Genomic DNA, 17,318 nt, shown 5'->3' with positions numbered 1-17,318 from the left:
CTGTGAATACAAATCATTGCTCTGGATATTTATGAACATGACCGCTTGGGGGATCGACTTTAGGACTTCGCCAATCAAAGTGCTTGGGGGATATGCTGGCTGTTACGATAAGGGCGATGTTGTGGATTAACAAGTCCCTTTAAATATTAGTAAGCTCAATTAGGACCTCACCAAATGTTTGTACCTGCATATATTTGTTTGATTTTTATGTTAATCTTAATTACGTGCCACTTCAATGCAGTATATTAGAGGAAAGCGACTAAGATCTAATCTGGTAGAAGTTATCAGCTAGAAGCAGGAAGCTTTAACTGTTGTTTGACGTCATTGTCTCAGAGATTATCTAATATATGTGGAACTGTGTGGTGGAAAAAATCCGTGAGGAGAGGAAGAAACTAAGTGTGGTGGAAGAGCTATCTATCTCCGCGAGACCAGTGGCCTGGACTATGAGAAAATTGATGCATCGTTGATTCAACAAAGAGGAGATATGCTTGTTGGCAATGTAAATTTCACGCCAGACCGAGTTCCTTGAAGAATGACTCTCTGCTTGGTTCACGGCCTAAGAAATCAGTCAGGGTCTTCATCGTATCCTGGCTGTCACCCTTCTCAAGAACAAGGTGTCGATATCTTCGGCCTTCTTTGGCGTTGAGAGGGTCAGACCGGAAGACCGTGTTGAACATATCAAGGGCATATACTTCTGACCTTTAAATAGGTGCTTAGTTCAAGATCGATGGTGTGCAAGTAAGGAGTTCTCACCATAGATAGCTATAAAAGCCCGCATCATACGTACCCATCCAGTGTGGAATATTTGCCTCGCCATGACCCCATCTATCACCCTGACCCAGTATCTCGGGACCGTCAGTCAGTCTGATTGCCTTTCGCAGGCTATTAAATTTGGATGAGATATCCAAATTCACAATCTCTTGGTGAGTTCTAGGTGTATGGATTTTCATATCAAAAACACTAAGAAATATCCGATGCAGATGATACAGTGCCCTTTTCCAGTTGCGTGATTGGATAAGGCCTGTAATCATCTCGTCGGGTATTTGTTTAGGGGGCCTTGATTGGGGCTCTTCTTTCCCTAGACTGCAGCTTTCTGCCGATAGAGTTGAGTAGTGTCGACTCAGCGACTTTAACTGTGAAGGGAGCCAGCACCAGTTCTCAAGCATCTGGCTAGGTGCTTCTGCAAAGTCTTCCGTTGATTTTGTACCATGAAAAGTTGAGAAAGTAGTCTTTGCCACAAGGTCATGGATACTGTGTCCCAGTTCATGAAATATTATTACAACATCATCATGTTTTAGAAGACTCGGTTTACCAGGGCTAGGCTTAGGGAACTGGCATAATAAAGCTGTGGACGGATAGTGGCGTGTATTGCCTTGTCGAATAAAGCCCTATATGTAGTCAGCTCTGAATGAAGCTATCAATAGGAAAATTAGAGTGGAAGTATCCAGCCACTCAGATATTCAGGAAAACCTGAAACTAGGACAAGAGATAATACGTACCGGCTGTAGGTTCCAATTCGATGGATTTGGATATTTACCCTCTCGTGAGAACAGATCCATGTAGAGGTAGCCAACGAATTCACTGCCTAGGTCGTCATCGTCCCAAACATTGAAAACCAGTACATCCTCATGCCAAACAATGTCACTGCCTTTGTCGACGACCATTTCTCTAAAGACGAGACCAAATAATCTCTCAAAAATCGCTAGCATCCCTTGGACTGTGTTTTGCAAAGGAAAATACTCTGCGATCTTCTCCTGGTCGATTGACAGCTCTTTTTGCCTCATTAAACGACCGTAGAATGAATGGTCCCAGAGAAAAAAGCCGTTAAATGGTTCTCCACGAGACTCCAGATCTGCCTCTTTCAACTGCTTTTGCTCGGCAAGCTCTCTGTGACCACTGCTCGTTAACTTGGACCACAAGTCATCCAAGAAAATCTCCACCGTCTCAAAGTCTTTGGCCATCTTCTCTTCTATTCTGAACGATGCGTGATTTGAGTATCCAAGCAGCCGAGCAGCTTCATCGCGAAGCACCACAGCCTCCTTAAGAATGTACCCATTCTGTGAGCATTTATTCTCATTGGCAATGAAGATTTTCTTTCGGGTTTCTTCGGTTTTTGCAAATTTGAGTGCCATGAAGACATCCGATGACTTGAAACTTAGCCAGACCTTGCCCGGATGATTGCCATCCGTTTTTCGATTCTGTAAGCTGGATAATAAGTCCGCAGGTATTCCATCCAATTCCTGCAGGGTAAGCCAGATACCCCCATGTTCGCTGTTAAGATTCTTTTTGTAGTTGATCCTAAGCTGATTGAGATGTTTCTTGATTTCGTTCAAGCGACCCCGCTGAGACTCAGGGAGTCCCAATCCATTTCGGTAATAATCTTTGTATTTTTTCTCTAACAGTCGACGTGATTCCGGATCCAGTTCTTCAATGTTGCTTTTGTGGTAAACCCACTTGACAAGGTTGTATAGGTCTTCCCGAGTCTCCGTCTCAAGATTGAATTCGTGTAAAAGCTTCTCAGCCTCCCCTGATGCATCACGTAGTTCCGGGTCGGTCGACACAGATTGATAGAACTTGAGAATTTCGAATTCAACAGCCAATAAATTCTCATCGTTCGCGAGTGGTAACAGAACATTTGCAAAAGTTGCGCTCTCTAGCGGCACATGTGCCACAAGCTCATCTTTCGCCTTTCGAGAGCGCTCTATCAGGTCCCTAGCCTTGCTGAGAACCGTCGACGGTGTGTCACTGAATCTCGGAGGCGCTTGAGGTGGCCATTGAAGCTTGTTTGATGACATTGTCGTATCTTATAATGCCTACAAAGATATCTCAATGAAGCGGAAAAGAAAAAGAGATGTAATGTTTCTTCAAGGTCGGACAATTTTCAATTCTTGGAAAGATAGAAGGCAAAGCCCTAGTCTTATGAAACTGAAAGATCCCCGCCTTTTTGCCTGTTTCGGTGGACTAGCATCTATTAGGTATACATATATTTGATGCGAGCATGCTAGCATGTAAAAAAATACATACTCGGCTAGGGGGGTTCATTACCTGGCTTGGCACTTAGCAAAATATTCAGCATAACCGTAAAGTATGCACCGGGTCATATTCGTGCACGGATACCTATTTTAATTTAATTGAGTTTACAACAAGCCCTGGTACGTCAATCAAGCCTATCAAGCACCAGGGGTTAAGAGGATTATCAGTCCAAACAGTTCTAAGAACGTGACAGGCAGTCTTTGTGTGATTTCTTGTGCAGGCCTGTTGTGCAGCTCTAACCGGATGGAGTAATTACCAGTGGGGGCCGCGCGGCTTACATCGCTGAGTGATAGATTTGGCGCAGAACTCGCGCCAAATTTGGAGATATGGACGTTTTTCTAGCCAATTGTGAATTACATAGGTTTTTCGTATTCGATAAATAATCCTTCGAAACTGTAAGATTAACATCTCGCCGCAGATGCTGATAGGCAATCTTTGGATTGATGCGAAAAATTCGAAGAATAGTTCGCTCATGTCGTATAGAAAGATTTAGAAGGCGCCATTTCCGAGGAAGTGATTTACCCTCATTGCGAGAAGCATCTTTATCCAGATTATAACGTATTTCACAGTCGGTCCGGTTACCCCCAAACACCATAAGAAATGCGATAAATAATAGTTTTTATATCAACAATCGTTTTCTATAAGAAATTTTCCTTAATTTTAATTCTGTTTATATGATTTCTAATATGCTTAGGGGGTTTCAAGAATTTTAATGCTCTGGTGACATAATTATACACATATACTATATGAATTGAGGGCTGTAATTCCTGACCTTGCAGTAATATAAGCATTCATTTTATTTGAAATCCATATATGCTTCTGAGAATACTTATCAATGTCCATCGGCAAGTCATGGAACAGAGTAAGGATTATTGTTATTGGACGGTAGTATACGCGCGGCGGAGCTCATCGGCAATCCGGCTAGATTTTTGACCTGCCAGTGCTTCCACCCGCACAACAACTTTTACCCGCATATGGACTCAGCTCCTTATTAGGTGCAAAATTTCAAGAGTCTGGTCTTCAAATCATGCGTTGAGGGATTTGGAATAGCATTAAATAATCGAAGGATGAAATCAGGAATGCGTAGTTGACGCGATTAGGTTAGGAAAGGAGACCATAGGTCGAAGTTGAGGGGAGGTGTATGTGGTCATTTTCAACTAAGATATTCACCGTTTGAAGCAGACTTAATGCATTGTGAGACCGCCAAACTTCGTTGAAAGGCCCTTTACAGCCGTGTGGAGGATGCGCACCACTAGAGCCGAAGATCTCAAGCCGATTCCCCGATGAAAGAGGTCGCCGGAGGCCCACAATAGCTGTCCTTTAGACCTCATACATCCACTATAATCCTCTCATGGAACAATCCTCGTGAGAGGGGTCGATATCCTATGACGTGAGCGCCCGGACAGACAGCGTGGAAAGAGTGTGTGCGGGTCCAGACGTTGTCCCGGACCGCATCGTCCCAGCCAACCGGAAGATCTGCGACCGAATGATACTCTAGCAATCGCACTGTCTGTTTTGAATCGCCACGCGCGATTTTATATCTGAGCTGCTCTTCGCGTTGGTACCCGAGGGTCATGGTGAAATGTAGAATGACACGAATGGTCGACGTGCTGGAGAAGAGATAGATAGGATACAGTAAAGGCTGCCAATCGATACCCGGAGACTTTGACAACTGTATCAGTCCAATAGTACCTGAGCTGGTCCGCCCCAGGTAAGGATTTGTCTGGTAAACCTCTTGCGATCTGCTCAGTGACATACCAACATCGATTGAAATTGACCCGATCGACTCCACAAAGCCGCCGAAAGCGTCAGGCACCTTCCTGGGAAAGATTTTCACATGGACTTCCTCGAAGTCTCCTTGTTGAGATCGGATGCTAATAATGTCATCTTGAAGTTTCATGGGAGCCTTGTTCGAGTCAATCGAGACTTCCACACGCTGGTCCTCTTGACCATCAGGAGACAGATGGCCTGAGTATTGAGAGAGGACGACCCAATCTTGCTCGATGTCGGTAAAACAATCCACATCGCTAGCCCCTCGAGTGTATATCTCAAGGAAGCGGCTTTCTGGGCCATAGCGGCAAAGTGTTGGCAGAGTCAAGTCTAACACCAGTTCACGCCTTGAAGGTTGCATACGATCAGATTCTTCATTGACAAGACCTGGCCGAGCGCCGGAGTGGCCCTCCACAGCAATACCCGTTTGACCACATAAGGAATTTGAAGCTTGTCGTCGCTGCACAAAACTGAGACCTGTGATCATGTCGCGTGACGGCGCTTGCCATGTTGTCGGCTCGAGACCGTAATGTGGCTGCTTCATAATATGGTTCCACTTGTCACCAACCCAAGGCGAGTGGTGATATTGCTCAGTGAGCAACCAGTCATCATCAAAAAGACGTAGTATCCGGTGAGCAAGGTCATTGGTAGTATTCCGACGCTGTAGGCCACGAAGTTGGTTCTGCTTTGACCCCTTTCGACACGTACGACCTACACCATATGGCCTTCCATACACGTCATTGACGATGTTCCTCTGAGTGGTAATGACATCTGTCAAAATAACACGGGAGTCCTTTGACTGGATTTCGCCGTCGCTTTCCCCTCGCATTCCCAGAGTGAGAATGCTTTCTTAAGGATGAGCTCGCTCGAGACTCGCCCTCATGAAATCGGCAATGCTATCTTTGTTATTTTCCCACACCCATTTGCCCTTATTTGCCATACGCCACTCGGACATATTGCGCTGCATTGGTTCATGATGAGATGTTGAAACAACGATACCATACCTATTAGCAATTTCCTGATTCAAGGGATCGTCTTCAAAGAAGATGTTGCCCGGCTCTGGGAAGCCAGACCACATTGCAGGCCAGAGAAAGTTGGCCTAATCGAACATTAGTGTTGTCGTACGAATTGTATGAATACCGAACGGAAGGCATCACGAGAAACCTGGTATGTTTGTCTCGATTCTGTAAAAACCTACGTTCATACGCAAGAGCAATTCGAAAACTCTCTTGTAGAACTCCGAGTTCAACTTAGGTCCAAACTTCTCATGCGTCCAATCAGTCAACCCCGGTGTCTCATCGTTGATGAAGATTCCACGGCATTGTACGCTGGGTTCGCCGTGGACTGTTTGTACAGGAAGAGCATAGATATGCTCGTGTGGCGATATAAGAACGTCGGCCCACCAATACCACCTGAAGCAGAAAGAGTGCATCATTTCGTGTTCAACAGCCAAGCACCTTGGGGAAAAGAACAATGCTTATCTACTTACGGTGATACTCTAATCTGTTCTACGAGAGTGGATGTTACAAAGATACTTCCTCCTCGCTTGTCACTCCCGTAATGACCAACGTGTGCTTTATGGATGGCCATGGACAGGCTAAGACGTTGGTCTGGAAGGATTCCCATTTTCCTTGAATCTTTTGGACACAAAGAGTACCAATATCTACCAGCTCACGAATGAAGCGAGAATTGTCCAGGCTTCCCACAACAATCAACATGTTCTTGGATAGCACATGTGATGAATCTTTCTCATTCAACGAAGCGACATCGTTGAATATAGCTGACGTGGACCCGGTCACCTTGAAGGCTGTCAACTGCAAGCTGAACGCCCTCGTGATCATTGAGGTCGACGAGAATAGAGGTGCCAGTAAGCTCCAGATTAGATTTAATCTTTAAGTTCTTAGAGAAAGCCCTTTAGAGGGATTTCTTAGACTACTTAAGGTAGGCCTCTAAAGGGAGAGTACTATTTATCTAGTACTAGTAGAAGGGCAATTTAGTCGCTAATATACGAGGGTTTGGCTAGAAAGCTAGCGAGCTAGTGGAGCTGGATTGTCTAGGTTTTCTTATTTCTAAGCTAGGCAAGATTGTTGAATGGACTGATTATGCGTGAACCTTAATCTACCTCATATATAGCCTGTTCCGGTAAGCGGTGTTTAGAAGGATGCTTATATAATTTCCGGTATAGAACGTAGTCCCGATTAAATTTTAGGCAGGAATTAGCTTCTTAAGATCCGCTTACGTTATGCATATCTATACCATATATACTACTAGAGGTAGCTATCTCTTATAAAATTAGGTATTAGGTCTTATCTCTATCTAAATAAAACTTCATGCTAAGCTTTCTTAGTAACATTCTATTGATTAAACATAAAATACTCAAAAACATCACTAAGAGGCTTTCAAGCCAAATTAAAAGACCTAAGCATAACGCGACTATATTCGTCCATATCACAAATATCTTGCTTGATAGTGATAGTTGGCTGGAAGAGCTTTTATTGTTCCAATAGGAACCCCGGAGCCTGAATACAGCAATTGCACATTTTTGTACAATGTCCATGGCCCTTGGAGTGGGAGCTGCGTGGCTTCGAGCAACATCCGCAAGCTCGAGCACAGGAACCACCGCTCCCCACATAATCGTCCGTCCAGATTTTATTAGTATGCCACTTTGGTGTCCTTTGAGTGCATAGACAAGCTCGTAGTAAAGGCTTATAGGGACAATAAATAGTGTTAGCGTGAATTCTGCGCCCCGTCTCCTAATAACTCTGCTTAAGAGCTTTTAATTCCATATTCCAATCATCTTGTTGATGATCTACTAGATTCTTTATACTAGCGTATTGCCTTATTAGAAAAGCTTTGTGTTGGTCAATTTCGCGTATTTGAATATCGAGATCGATCATGCTTTATATAATCTCTAGATAATGTGGAAGATCGAGTAGGATTGCTAGTCCTATTAACTGTAAATACTGGACGAGAGCTATCTATCCATTACTCTACGAATTCCTCGGGCCATAATGAAGATTGGTAAGAGCTCGCCCTGTGTGACTTCTTTAAAGATAAGTGAGTGGAGATGAGACGGAAGTAGTATTCAAAAAAAGAAGTCGACAAAATAAGCAGGATCTCTACTATCAGCTTTTAAATCAGATTAAATCCTTACTAATCATATTGTCTTTTGTCATTGACTTATTGAATTTATTAGATCCTAATTCAGGCGTTGGAAGCTACATAGTGGTGTTTAACAAGTATTTGACCTTGGGAACTTCAGGTCCCACTTCTCTTATTGCCAGCAGAAACTGCAGAAATTCATTATAATCCAAATCTGGCCTAATTTGGCCGAGGAATATGAGTAAAATTCCGATAATTTCTCCACGTACTCCCTAAAGATCTCACGTACCCCCTCTAACCCGATTCGGCCATTGATCTAAGTACCCCCTAAGTACCGATACTTTTTCTGCCACACTTATAATATGATTTCTCTCTCTATAGACGTGCTTTGATCTCAATGAATACGGTTATCATATTCAGCACATAAATCATATATTATCACCGATTTTTAATACAATTCAAACTCATTAATCTAACCTCGCTGCCTCTGAGTCCCCACATCCAACATTCAAAACGCGAGGACTCCTATCATATAGTGCGGTATATCTGGTACTAGACCTATATCTGCATTACAGAATCTACCATATCCTCGCTTTATTGGACTCTGCCCCTGCTGAGTCCTGGCAGAGAACGCTGAGTGTGCTATGGCGGTTCCTGTGTTTCCTGTGTCTACCGTGAATATTGCATTCTTTTGAGAAAAGCATACAGAACTCGGTCAATTCCTGGCCATTACAGCATAGAGATCATATAGTCTACAGGGTCATAGTCTCAGAAAGCATTAAGTCGGGATTTGGCTCCCTAACTTTGGGAGTCAATTTATATAAAGAGGTGAGATAAAATACTTAGGGGTACTTGGACACAATGGCCGAATCGGGTTAGAGGGAGTACGTGGAGAAATCCTCAAAATTCCCGTAATTTCTTCTAAGCACCCCTTCATCTATCAAATATTGCCGTATATATTAAGATTCCAGGGCGCCTGGAGTTGACTTTACTAGATTGGTGAGCGGTCTATAAAGCGGCCGGGCCTGAAAGTACTTAAAATATAAATTCGGCGACGTAGTGAATCGCCTGCTGGTAAGATATATGTAAGGGCCTCTTAATCTATCCGGATTCTCTCTGAGATCGGTTGGTGCCCGGATCTTTTCTATCATATTATTCTTCTTATCGATAGAGAGTAGATATTATAGTAGTATATGCTACAGTGTCTATAATTCCTTCAGGCGAATAACTTAACTAAGTCTACTTCGCCGATGTTATATAGGAAGTGCTTTAACCCAATACACATTAAACGTATCATGGGAGGTTGTCGAAGAGCCTTGATTTCTTTAAGAACAGCGTTTTAACAAGTCTTTTTGATGGTTTCCTAGCCCTCCTTTGCCTACTGCGATACCCACTTGACGCTAATCTAGCTCCACACCTACTGCTTCGCGGTCGCAGCGAGCTGGGGGAAATGGATGTTCCCTTCCGACCTCTCGATTTCGACCCCTGCAAGAGCCACACTATTCGCCGTAGTGCCCGCAAGCTCGTTGCTAGGAACGCCCACGTACTCAGGAATCTAGCGGATAGAAGTTGAGATATCGTCAAGTAGGTTAAGGGTCGTGGGCGGTCGTAGGGCTTAGATTACTTTAACGTAGGCATAAATCGCGCGGGGAATATGCTGTCTAGAGGGGCGCTATCACGACACGTCTACAGAAGGCCCGTAGGAGGGCCTAAGGACCAGGACATAAGCACATGAACACACATTTATGTGCTGCGAGGCCTGCCCGGCGAGTAGGCCGGAGAAAGGTTACCCCGATATATCGGGTAATTGATCAGATAAGCCGCACAATAGAAGTAGGGAAGAAGACTAGTTACTTTCCCCTCTGATTCTGATTGTGCGATTTAATCGCAGTGTTAGAGTTCTTAATGATGCAATAAATACGTTTCTCCCACGAAGATAGGACGAAGGCCTGCTTTGACTCCCACTGGGCTTGGCCGAATATAGTTCCTCCTTTCTTCCATCGGAGAGCTTTGAGATGGGAATACCCTCTAATGCGAATTTCCGAGATCGTTCGTTTATCTAGTTTTGGCTGTAGGTTACAAGGTTACGTCCATTTCGCACCTGTCCGGATCCAGATGGCTGTTTCTTGGCTAATTTGTTCGATTTGGAATTTTATTGGAAGTAGAAAAAGCTCCGCATTTAGCGCAGCAGCGGACATGCTTTTGAATGCGCCTGCGATCATGATTGCCGCACGTCTATGGATATTGGTGCCAGAGACTTCAAAAATCAGCCTGTAGATTTTCATCTTGCAGCGATATTCCCAATTCCAAGCCCGATGCGGAGTTACTTTCTACATGAGTCAAGAAGGTTTTGTATCTGGTTCTTGCTTGCCCGATATGCCATTGCCAATTTGCCAATCAGGTCGTCACTCGTGAGGTATAATGCTGTCGAATGCATACCAAGTAGCTTCAAGAAAGCCTAGTACCTTGTGCGAGATGATGCTAGCAGTATAATCTTCCCTGTAGGGATCCCCTAACTAATCGAAGGAATTTGCCGAGCAAGACAGTGCCCCTGTAGTCGTTGTGGGGCCGAAGCATGACTAACGCATATTCTAAATATCCTTTCCAATATGATGAGTATTCACAGACCACCCCCTATAATGCGGCTTGATCAGTCCACTCCACTTAGTATCCACGTCAAGTGACGAGGATTGGTGGAAGTGACGTGGTGGGTCCAGGGGTTGAAAACGCTTAAAGAAATGTCCCCTGTTTATATACTTGATTTTGGTGGGCCGGTCACTTGCTATACCTAATTAAGAAGTGTTTCGCCCTAATTAGAATGTGGGGCGCTAAGCCTAGTCAGGTAATACCGGCCGACCTTAATCAAGTTACTAGCCAACCAGCGGCCTCTGAGAAGAATGGGCTTAGCGCCCACGTAAGCACGACTGCACACTAGTTGAACGCCGCCGCATAGATCAAACCTGCGCCTAGATTATATCTCAAGATCTTGGCTGCGGAGGGGCTTCTTCTTCTGCGGTGGCTCAACCGTCTCTGTAGGAAGTGAACGTACCCCTCCCAATTCATTTAGATCGGCAAATTATGCATCCTGTCCGAAAAGAGGCGTCATTTGTGGGGTGTCAGAATCTTCTAGGGGAGCTGGATAATGTGGAGCCGGATCATGTGGAGCCGTACAATATGCCTCCTTAATTTACTTGAGACATCAGTTTCGGCTTACCGAGGTCGATCTTTGTTATCGAAATAACATATCTAGTCACCATTTCTGCTCGTTTCAATTACAATTCTGCATTTCGATCACTCCTTTCGATCCAGTCACTCTTTTATCATTTCGTTTTCTTTCATTCTTTTCTTGGACATGCTGCCGACTTTCCTCGCAATTGGCCTGGCGCCATTGCTAGTCACCGCTCAACTTTCCGGCTCCGTGGGCCCAACAACTTCGTACGCAGACAAGGCAAAGAACAATACCTGCAGTGTTCTTGACTATGGTGCTGTCGCGGACAATTCGACTGATATCGGACCGGCTATCAGCTCGGCTTGGGACGACTGCAAGAATGGTGGTGTCGTCTACATTCCGCCTGGCGATTACGCTCTCGATTCATGGGTCGACTTGACCGGCGGTAGCAGTTGCGCTATTAACATTGATGGAATCCTCTACCGGACTGGAACCGATGGAGGTAACATGATCTACATCGAGCATACCTCAGACTTTGAATTGCTCAGCTCAACTTCTAAAGGCGCCGTTCAGGGTTTTGGGTATGAGTATCATATTAACGGCAGTCTTAGTGGGCCTCGCATATTGCGTCTGTACGAGGTCACTGAATTCTCTGTTCACGATCTTGCTCTCGTCGACTCTCCCGCCTTCCATTTCTCTATGGATACCTGTGAGAATGGCGAAGTTTACAATATGATCATTCGGGGTGGAGACTCGGGTGGACTAGATGGTATTGATATATGGTCTACTAATATCTGGGTTCATGATGTGTGCCTTAACCATCTTATATCTTCTTATGCTTCTACTAACCTCTATATAGGTCGAGGTCTCTAATAAGGATGAGTGTGTCACTGTTAAGGTAAATATTAAAATCGCTGAGTCCTACTTACCTTAGAGTGACATATTTACTAAATTTGATCTAGAGCCCAGCCAGTAATATCTTAGTGGAGAGTATCTACTGTAACTGGAGTGGTGGTTGTGCTATGGGCTCTCTAGGCACAGATACCAACATCACTAATATTCATTACCGCAATATCTACACATGGTCCTCGAATCAAATGTATATGATAAAGAGTAACGGCGGTGATGGAACGGTCTCAAACCTACTTCTCGAAAACTTCATCGGTATGATACCCTATAACTAGGGGTCATATCATAACTAACACTTATAGGCCACGGTAATGCCTACTCTCTCGATATCGACCAAGCCTGGAGCAGCATGGATACCATCGAAGGCGACGGTGTCCAGCTCGATAACATCACCATCAGCAACTGGAGGGGCACTGAGTCAGACGGTGCTGAGCGTGGTCCTATCAAGGTGCACTGTGCCAGCGGAGCACCCTGCACCGATGTCACCATCGAAGACTTTCGCATGTGGACCGAGGACGGCGACTACCAGGCAAACTCGTGCGAGAACGCCTACGGCGGCGGCTCCTGCGTGAAGGAAGGAGATGAGTACACCACCTACAGCACAGCCGTCACCGTGACCGCTGCTCCGTCGGGATACTCTGCTCCTACCATGGCGGCCGATTTAAGCTCTGGCTTTGCTACTTACTCGTCTATTCCCATTCCCGCTATCCCGACCTCATTCTATCCTGGCCTTACGCCTTCCAGCGCCCTGGCTGGCGCTTCCGTAACTTCGTCATCCGCTAGCTTTGCTACCAGCTCGTCTACACCCCTTCGCGCCATTGCGACCACATCTTACTCTTCCAGCGCCCTGGCTGGTGCTTCCGTGACTTCTCCCTACGTTCGCTTTGCTACTAGCTCGTCTACACCCCTTAGTGCTATCCCGACCACAGTTTACTCTTCCAGCGCCCTGGCTGGCGATTCCGTGACTTCTACTTACGTTCGCTTTGTTACCAAGGTGGCACCCACACCCGGAGCTGCCCCAGAGGCCGTCGCAAAGGCCGCCTCCGAGCCCAAGGCAGCAGAGCAAGCCAAGGTGAAGGATCAAGCCGAGGATGATTACTCCGAGGATGATTACTCCGAGGATGATTACTCCGAGGATGATTACTCCGAGGATGATTACTCCGAGGATGACATTGATGAATGTTCATGAGCCTCTCAGCTCGTCTACACCCCTCCGTGCCAGCCTGACCACGTTTTACTCTCGTCCTACTCTTTCACCGCTCCGGCTTATGTTTCTGCTTGCCCAGATTAGGTGTAGATCGGTCTATTGATAGGGCCAATGGTATGTTTGGCGAATGCTTTCGGAGAGTGTGCGGCGTCACATGCAGCCTCCACTCCGTTTATTTCTAGACCTGACAGCTGGATGTTGTGTCACAGCTCTCTCTCTCTCTCTCTCTCTCTCTTCTTTCCCCATCCCGCTCATTACGCTCATTACACGGTATTCTATGAGCTCCTTTCGCTTCCATCCGTACTTAAGTACTTCCTTCCGCTTTCTCGGTGCCTTCGGCGTTGAGAAATGCAAGGCTTAATATTCAAACTATTGACTCTATACTGTAATTGGTCAATTACGATTAGATGAGTAGTACTAGAGCCCTGTAATCATATAGGGATATGCGGTCACGATAGCAGAACCTTAATTGACGAGCGCAACCATCATGTCGCTACAGGGAGGCTCAAAGTAAGGTTAGAGTGGTAAACCAAACATCGTGTCGCGAACCAAAATAGTGCAAGCTGCGCTGGACTTCGTCGAGGCGTCAAAGCGGTTCCGCAGTCGTGTGTCTTAGGTGCAGCCTAACAATGGGAGTGGCAATGTGGTCACGATGGATCGTGACGAATCCTCGAAGTTCGTCTCAGCAAGTGGATCACGTTTTATGTACACACTCGGATACATAGTTGATATAGACTGCATATCGCTTCGGCGAGGTCTAAAATTGGACCCCCATGCAAATGACGAGCGAAGAAAGGCGCCTCGGTCTCCTCATCACTGCCGCTCTCATCTTCTCATTCTCATTCTCAATCCTGTTTGGCTCCGATAAGAATATTTCAACTAAGGCGAAGATAGTTGACGCGAATTGACTTCTTGCACATGGTGGACAACATCAGTAAGCGTAACAATACGGAGACCGCATAGTTCGTACTCCCACTTGATTAGCTACGACAAGATCGTGCCATCTCCGACGGCCTCTGCTTGTAATTTCACATCACCAGTCGTAGTGCACACAGTATTCTTGCAAAGGTCTGTGTGACAATAACAGATATAGAACCCCATTCCGATCATTCTGGATCTGAAGTACAGCAAAAGTCACAATTGGGACCTTGCCCCCAGATCATTCAGCACCTCCAAAGTCCTCTGCGTTGCCAGACGATAAATTTGAATTTCGTTTTGACTTCAACCGCAGGGATCATTTCATCGTGATCGAGAGCGGAAGTGATGGTATTTTCATTGATTAGTATTTTCGCTCTCTCCTGGCCCCAGTATTAAGGATGACCCGGAGCCCACGCCGTTGGAATGCCGCAATGAGAAGTGAAATCGAAATAAGAGAATGTAGTAAAGAAGTCTTTGAAAAATTAAAAATCTCTATTCTTTTCTTGATCCAGCCGTATTATACCCTCTTATAGGTTTTCATAATACTAGAACTCCGTAAGTACTCTCCTTGCTATAGACTGCTACTTTGTTAATAAGAAGATGTACTCACGAATTTTAAGAAGCATATCAAATACTTCGTAATGTATGTTCATGGAATATTAGTATTTCTGGGTGCCCGGCTCCTAACCATCCCCCGTACCTGTTCGGGTAAGACATCGGACCGAAGTCTCCGGAGCACATATGCGCTCCAACAGCTGTCCTTGACGAACAAAAGCCCCAGTATTTCGTACCAAGGGTGCCTGACCCTCAATGTAGGAGGTATAAATCTCATTCAGAATCTGCATGTAGATGAGATTACCGTTGAGAATATCCGGCAAAGCCAAGTGCTAAACCTGCGTGTGATGAACAATACCAAGTAACATAAGTCTCCAAGGCGTGGGTTTCGCAATTTATACCAAATGTGTCGTCGTATTGAGGGGCAATTGAAATTTCACTACTGCTCGTATAAGATTAACCAGCGGAATGTAGCGCTATGAATAGGTTCTTTCAATGTGCGAGAAGACCAAATTCTTATCAAATAGAAAGCTTCAGCTGATACCGGTTGTCATTTCTGAAAATTAAATCTTGATTGGACCCTACTACAACCCGCCCAGTTTTTTTTGGAACAGCTGGAGCCGCTGGTCCAGGCCACAGTCACAGTTTCTGGTGCTTGCAAAGTCAAGATAGATGAAATCCATGGATGCTTCCATAAAATTTCCGTTCTAAGTAAATTGCTTCCAACAGAATTTCGTTAACCTATCTCGTAATAGATCTCAGCGTCCTCACCCACTACCAAGCTATTAGTATTAGTAAAGGCAAAAGGGATATCCTCAAATGCCCCCGGGCTCGTGATAAGTCTGCCCCCTCAAATATTGTCACCCAAAGTCAGTCTACTTGGGCTTAGTCCAAAAACAGCACTGACTTAAGCTGAAATCATGCGATTTAATTTAATTCATAGCTAGGCTGTTGGGCTGAAATGCAGGGCATAGTCGAAATCTGTAAGCAGGCTTATAGGTGGCTTTCCTTCGACTCCTCGGGTGCCGACCGCACTGTGATTATTCAACAATTTTATTGTGCTTTATTTGGCTTCCCGCACAGCACCATGGGAATTCGATAATAAGATTGTTTCGACCGTCCGATGGCGATCATCATTGTCTCTCCATCGTCACATCCTGATTGACTAGAATCTTAGAAGCTCATTTACCATTCTCATGACAATTTAGAGTCTAATGTTCGAGGCCGAATTAAGAAGAACACATTTACATTCTCGATGGAGACCCCAAATCTGCACGGAATCTCACGTCATCAATGACCCCGTTTATATGTGTTACCCACGGTTCAACACATTTTCTACCCAGTTGGGCATGTTCGTCGTTTAGCTTGCACAAGCGTTTGAACTTTGAAACAAACCTAGGCCTAGCCAAAGAGTGGACCGTGGCAAAGACTTAAGAGATTCACGCAAGGAAAATACGAATGCGTATTAACTAAAACCAAAAAGTTAAAGAAAAAAACAAGAAAGAACAAGAAAAAACCACTCGTAAAACGGAGGAGGGATCTGTTGCTCCCCAGTCGACGAGAATCATGAGACTCGCAATCCTTTACCTCAAAAACCTTAATCTTTGGCTTAGGGCGACCTCTGGCCGAGCTTTGATTTCATTTGTGTGTTCAGGCAGTATTCTTTGTAAGCACTTTGCGCATAAAATAGCTGATCTCAATTTATTTTCCCTCATCGAACCCGATTCCTTGGCTATTGCTTCCTTAATCCATCACAATTCCAGACTCACACCTCGATCGAAACGCAAATATGAGTGGCGGACCAGTCGTCAAGGAGATGCTAGCACGCAATCTGTACATCCATCATCGAAAAGTCCAAGGGGAAGAATTACCGCTGACAATTTGCAGCAAGTTTTCTCAAGACTATAAAGCACCACCCAATTTGAGACAAATGGCCTCTGCAATGAGAGCTTCTGGACTCGGGGTGATAGTGTTATCCTGTTCCGACCCTCGCCTCAATCCATACCAAATCTTGGGTATCGATTCAACCATAAGTGAGTCTCATTCTTGAAGCGCCTTTCCGTTTCTCGAAGACTTCACATGATGAATCTGTATCATCACAACAAACAATCCGATTGGAACTGACAACAGAATAACAGAAGCGACCATGGTGCGAAATGCAGGTGGTCGGGCTTTTGACGCTATCCGGACCTTATCTGTGTTACAGACCATTGGCGCTCCCGGTACCATTATAGTTATGCACCATACGGGTACGTTACGCTCTGCGATCTGAAGTTGACTGGTGGTCTTCCATGCTGAAGGCATAGTTTGACAACTTTAGATTGCGGCTTGACGCATTTTCACGACGCCGACATCAAACAGGCGCTACTCGAAATTGCGCCCCATGAAAAGGAGTTAATCAAGGCCTCCGAATTTGGAGAAATAAAAAACAGGTTCGCTTTAACAAGCATGATCTTTCAGATCCGCTTCGTATGGAATCTAACTATTTTCCAGCATTGAGAACAGTATCCGAGAAGATATTGCCCTCATTAGGGCTTCTCCGCTAATCAAAAAGAATATCCAGATTCTTGGGCTTGCCTTTGATACTAGTACTGGTCTTCTGACTGAGATAGAGTAGATATAAGAGCTATGAACACTGCTTATTAGAAAAATCAT

At 45.0% G+C, this 17,318-nt stretch overlaps 4 protein-coding genes across 4 annotated transcripts; 2 read left to right on the top strand and 2 right to left on the bottom strand.

The window, feature by feature from the left end:
• Positions 1 to 506: 506 nt before the first annotated feature.
• N7520_008878 (M3 family metallopeptidase) lies at positions 507 to 2,795 on the bottom strand (the record flags this gene model as incomplete). The annotated part of the gene is made up of 3 exons (XM_057142812.1): positions 507 to 699; positions 754 to 1,388; positions 1,500 to 2,795. 3 exons carry the CDS (start codon positions 2,793 to 2,795, stop codon positions 507 to 509), a joined length of 2,124 nt encoding a protein of 707 aa, XP_056992100.1.
• A 1,565-nt stretch (positions 2,796 to 4,360) lies between these two features.
• Positions 4,361 to 6,644, bottom strand: N7520_008877 (uncharacterized protein; the record flags this gene model as incomplete). The annotated part of the gene is made up of 5 exons (XM_057142811.1): positions 4,361 to 5,464; positions 5,519 to 5,648; positions 5,808 to 5,902; positions 6,002 to 6,147; positions 6,461 to 6,644. 5 exons carry the CDS (start codon positions 6,642 to 6,644, stop codon positions 4,361 to 4,363), a joined length of 1,659 nt encoding a protein of 552 aa, XP_056992099.1.
• Positions 6,645 to 11,257: 4,613 nt separating this feature from the next.
• Positions 11,258 to 13,172, top strand: N7520_008876 (uncharacterized protein; the record flags this gene model as incomplete). The annotated part of the gene is made up of 4 exons (XM_057142810.1): positions 11,258 to 11,881; positions 11,934 to 11,972; positions 12,037 to 12,238; positions 12,286 to 13,172. The coding sequence occupies 4 exons, from the start codon at positions 11,258 to 11,260 to the stop codon at positions 13,170 to 13,172; spliced, it is 1,752 nt and encodes a 583-aa protein (XP_056992098.1).
• A 3,280-nt stretch (positions 13,173 to 16,452) lies between these two features.
• N7520_008875 (uncharacterized protein) lies at positions 16,453 to 17,280 on the top strand (the record flags this gene model as incomplete). Its single annotated transcript, XM_057142809.1, has 5 exons — positions 16,453 to 16,496; positions 16,551 to 16,696; positions 16,802 to 16,912; positions 16,984 to 17,095; positions 17,157 to 17,280. 5 exons carry the CDS (start codon positions 16,453 to 16,455, stop codon positions 17,278 to 17,280), a joined length of 537 nt encoding a protein of 178 aa, XP_056992097.1.
• Between the last annotated feature and the right edge of the window lie 38 nt (positions 17,281 to 17,318).

Source organism: Penicillium odoratum (assembly GCF_028828045.1).
Source record: "Penicillium odoratum strain IBT 22623 chromosome Unknown utg000006l_segment0_segment0, whole genome shotgun sequence".
Lineage (NCBI taxonomy): Eukaryota > Fungi > Ascomycota > Eurotiomycetes > Eurotiales > Aspergillaceae > Penicillium > Penicillium odoratum.
This window is presented reverse-complemented; position numbering and strand designations above follow the sequence as displayed.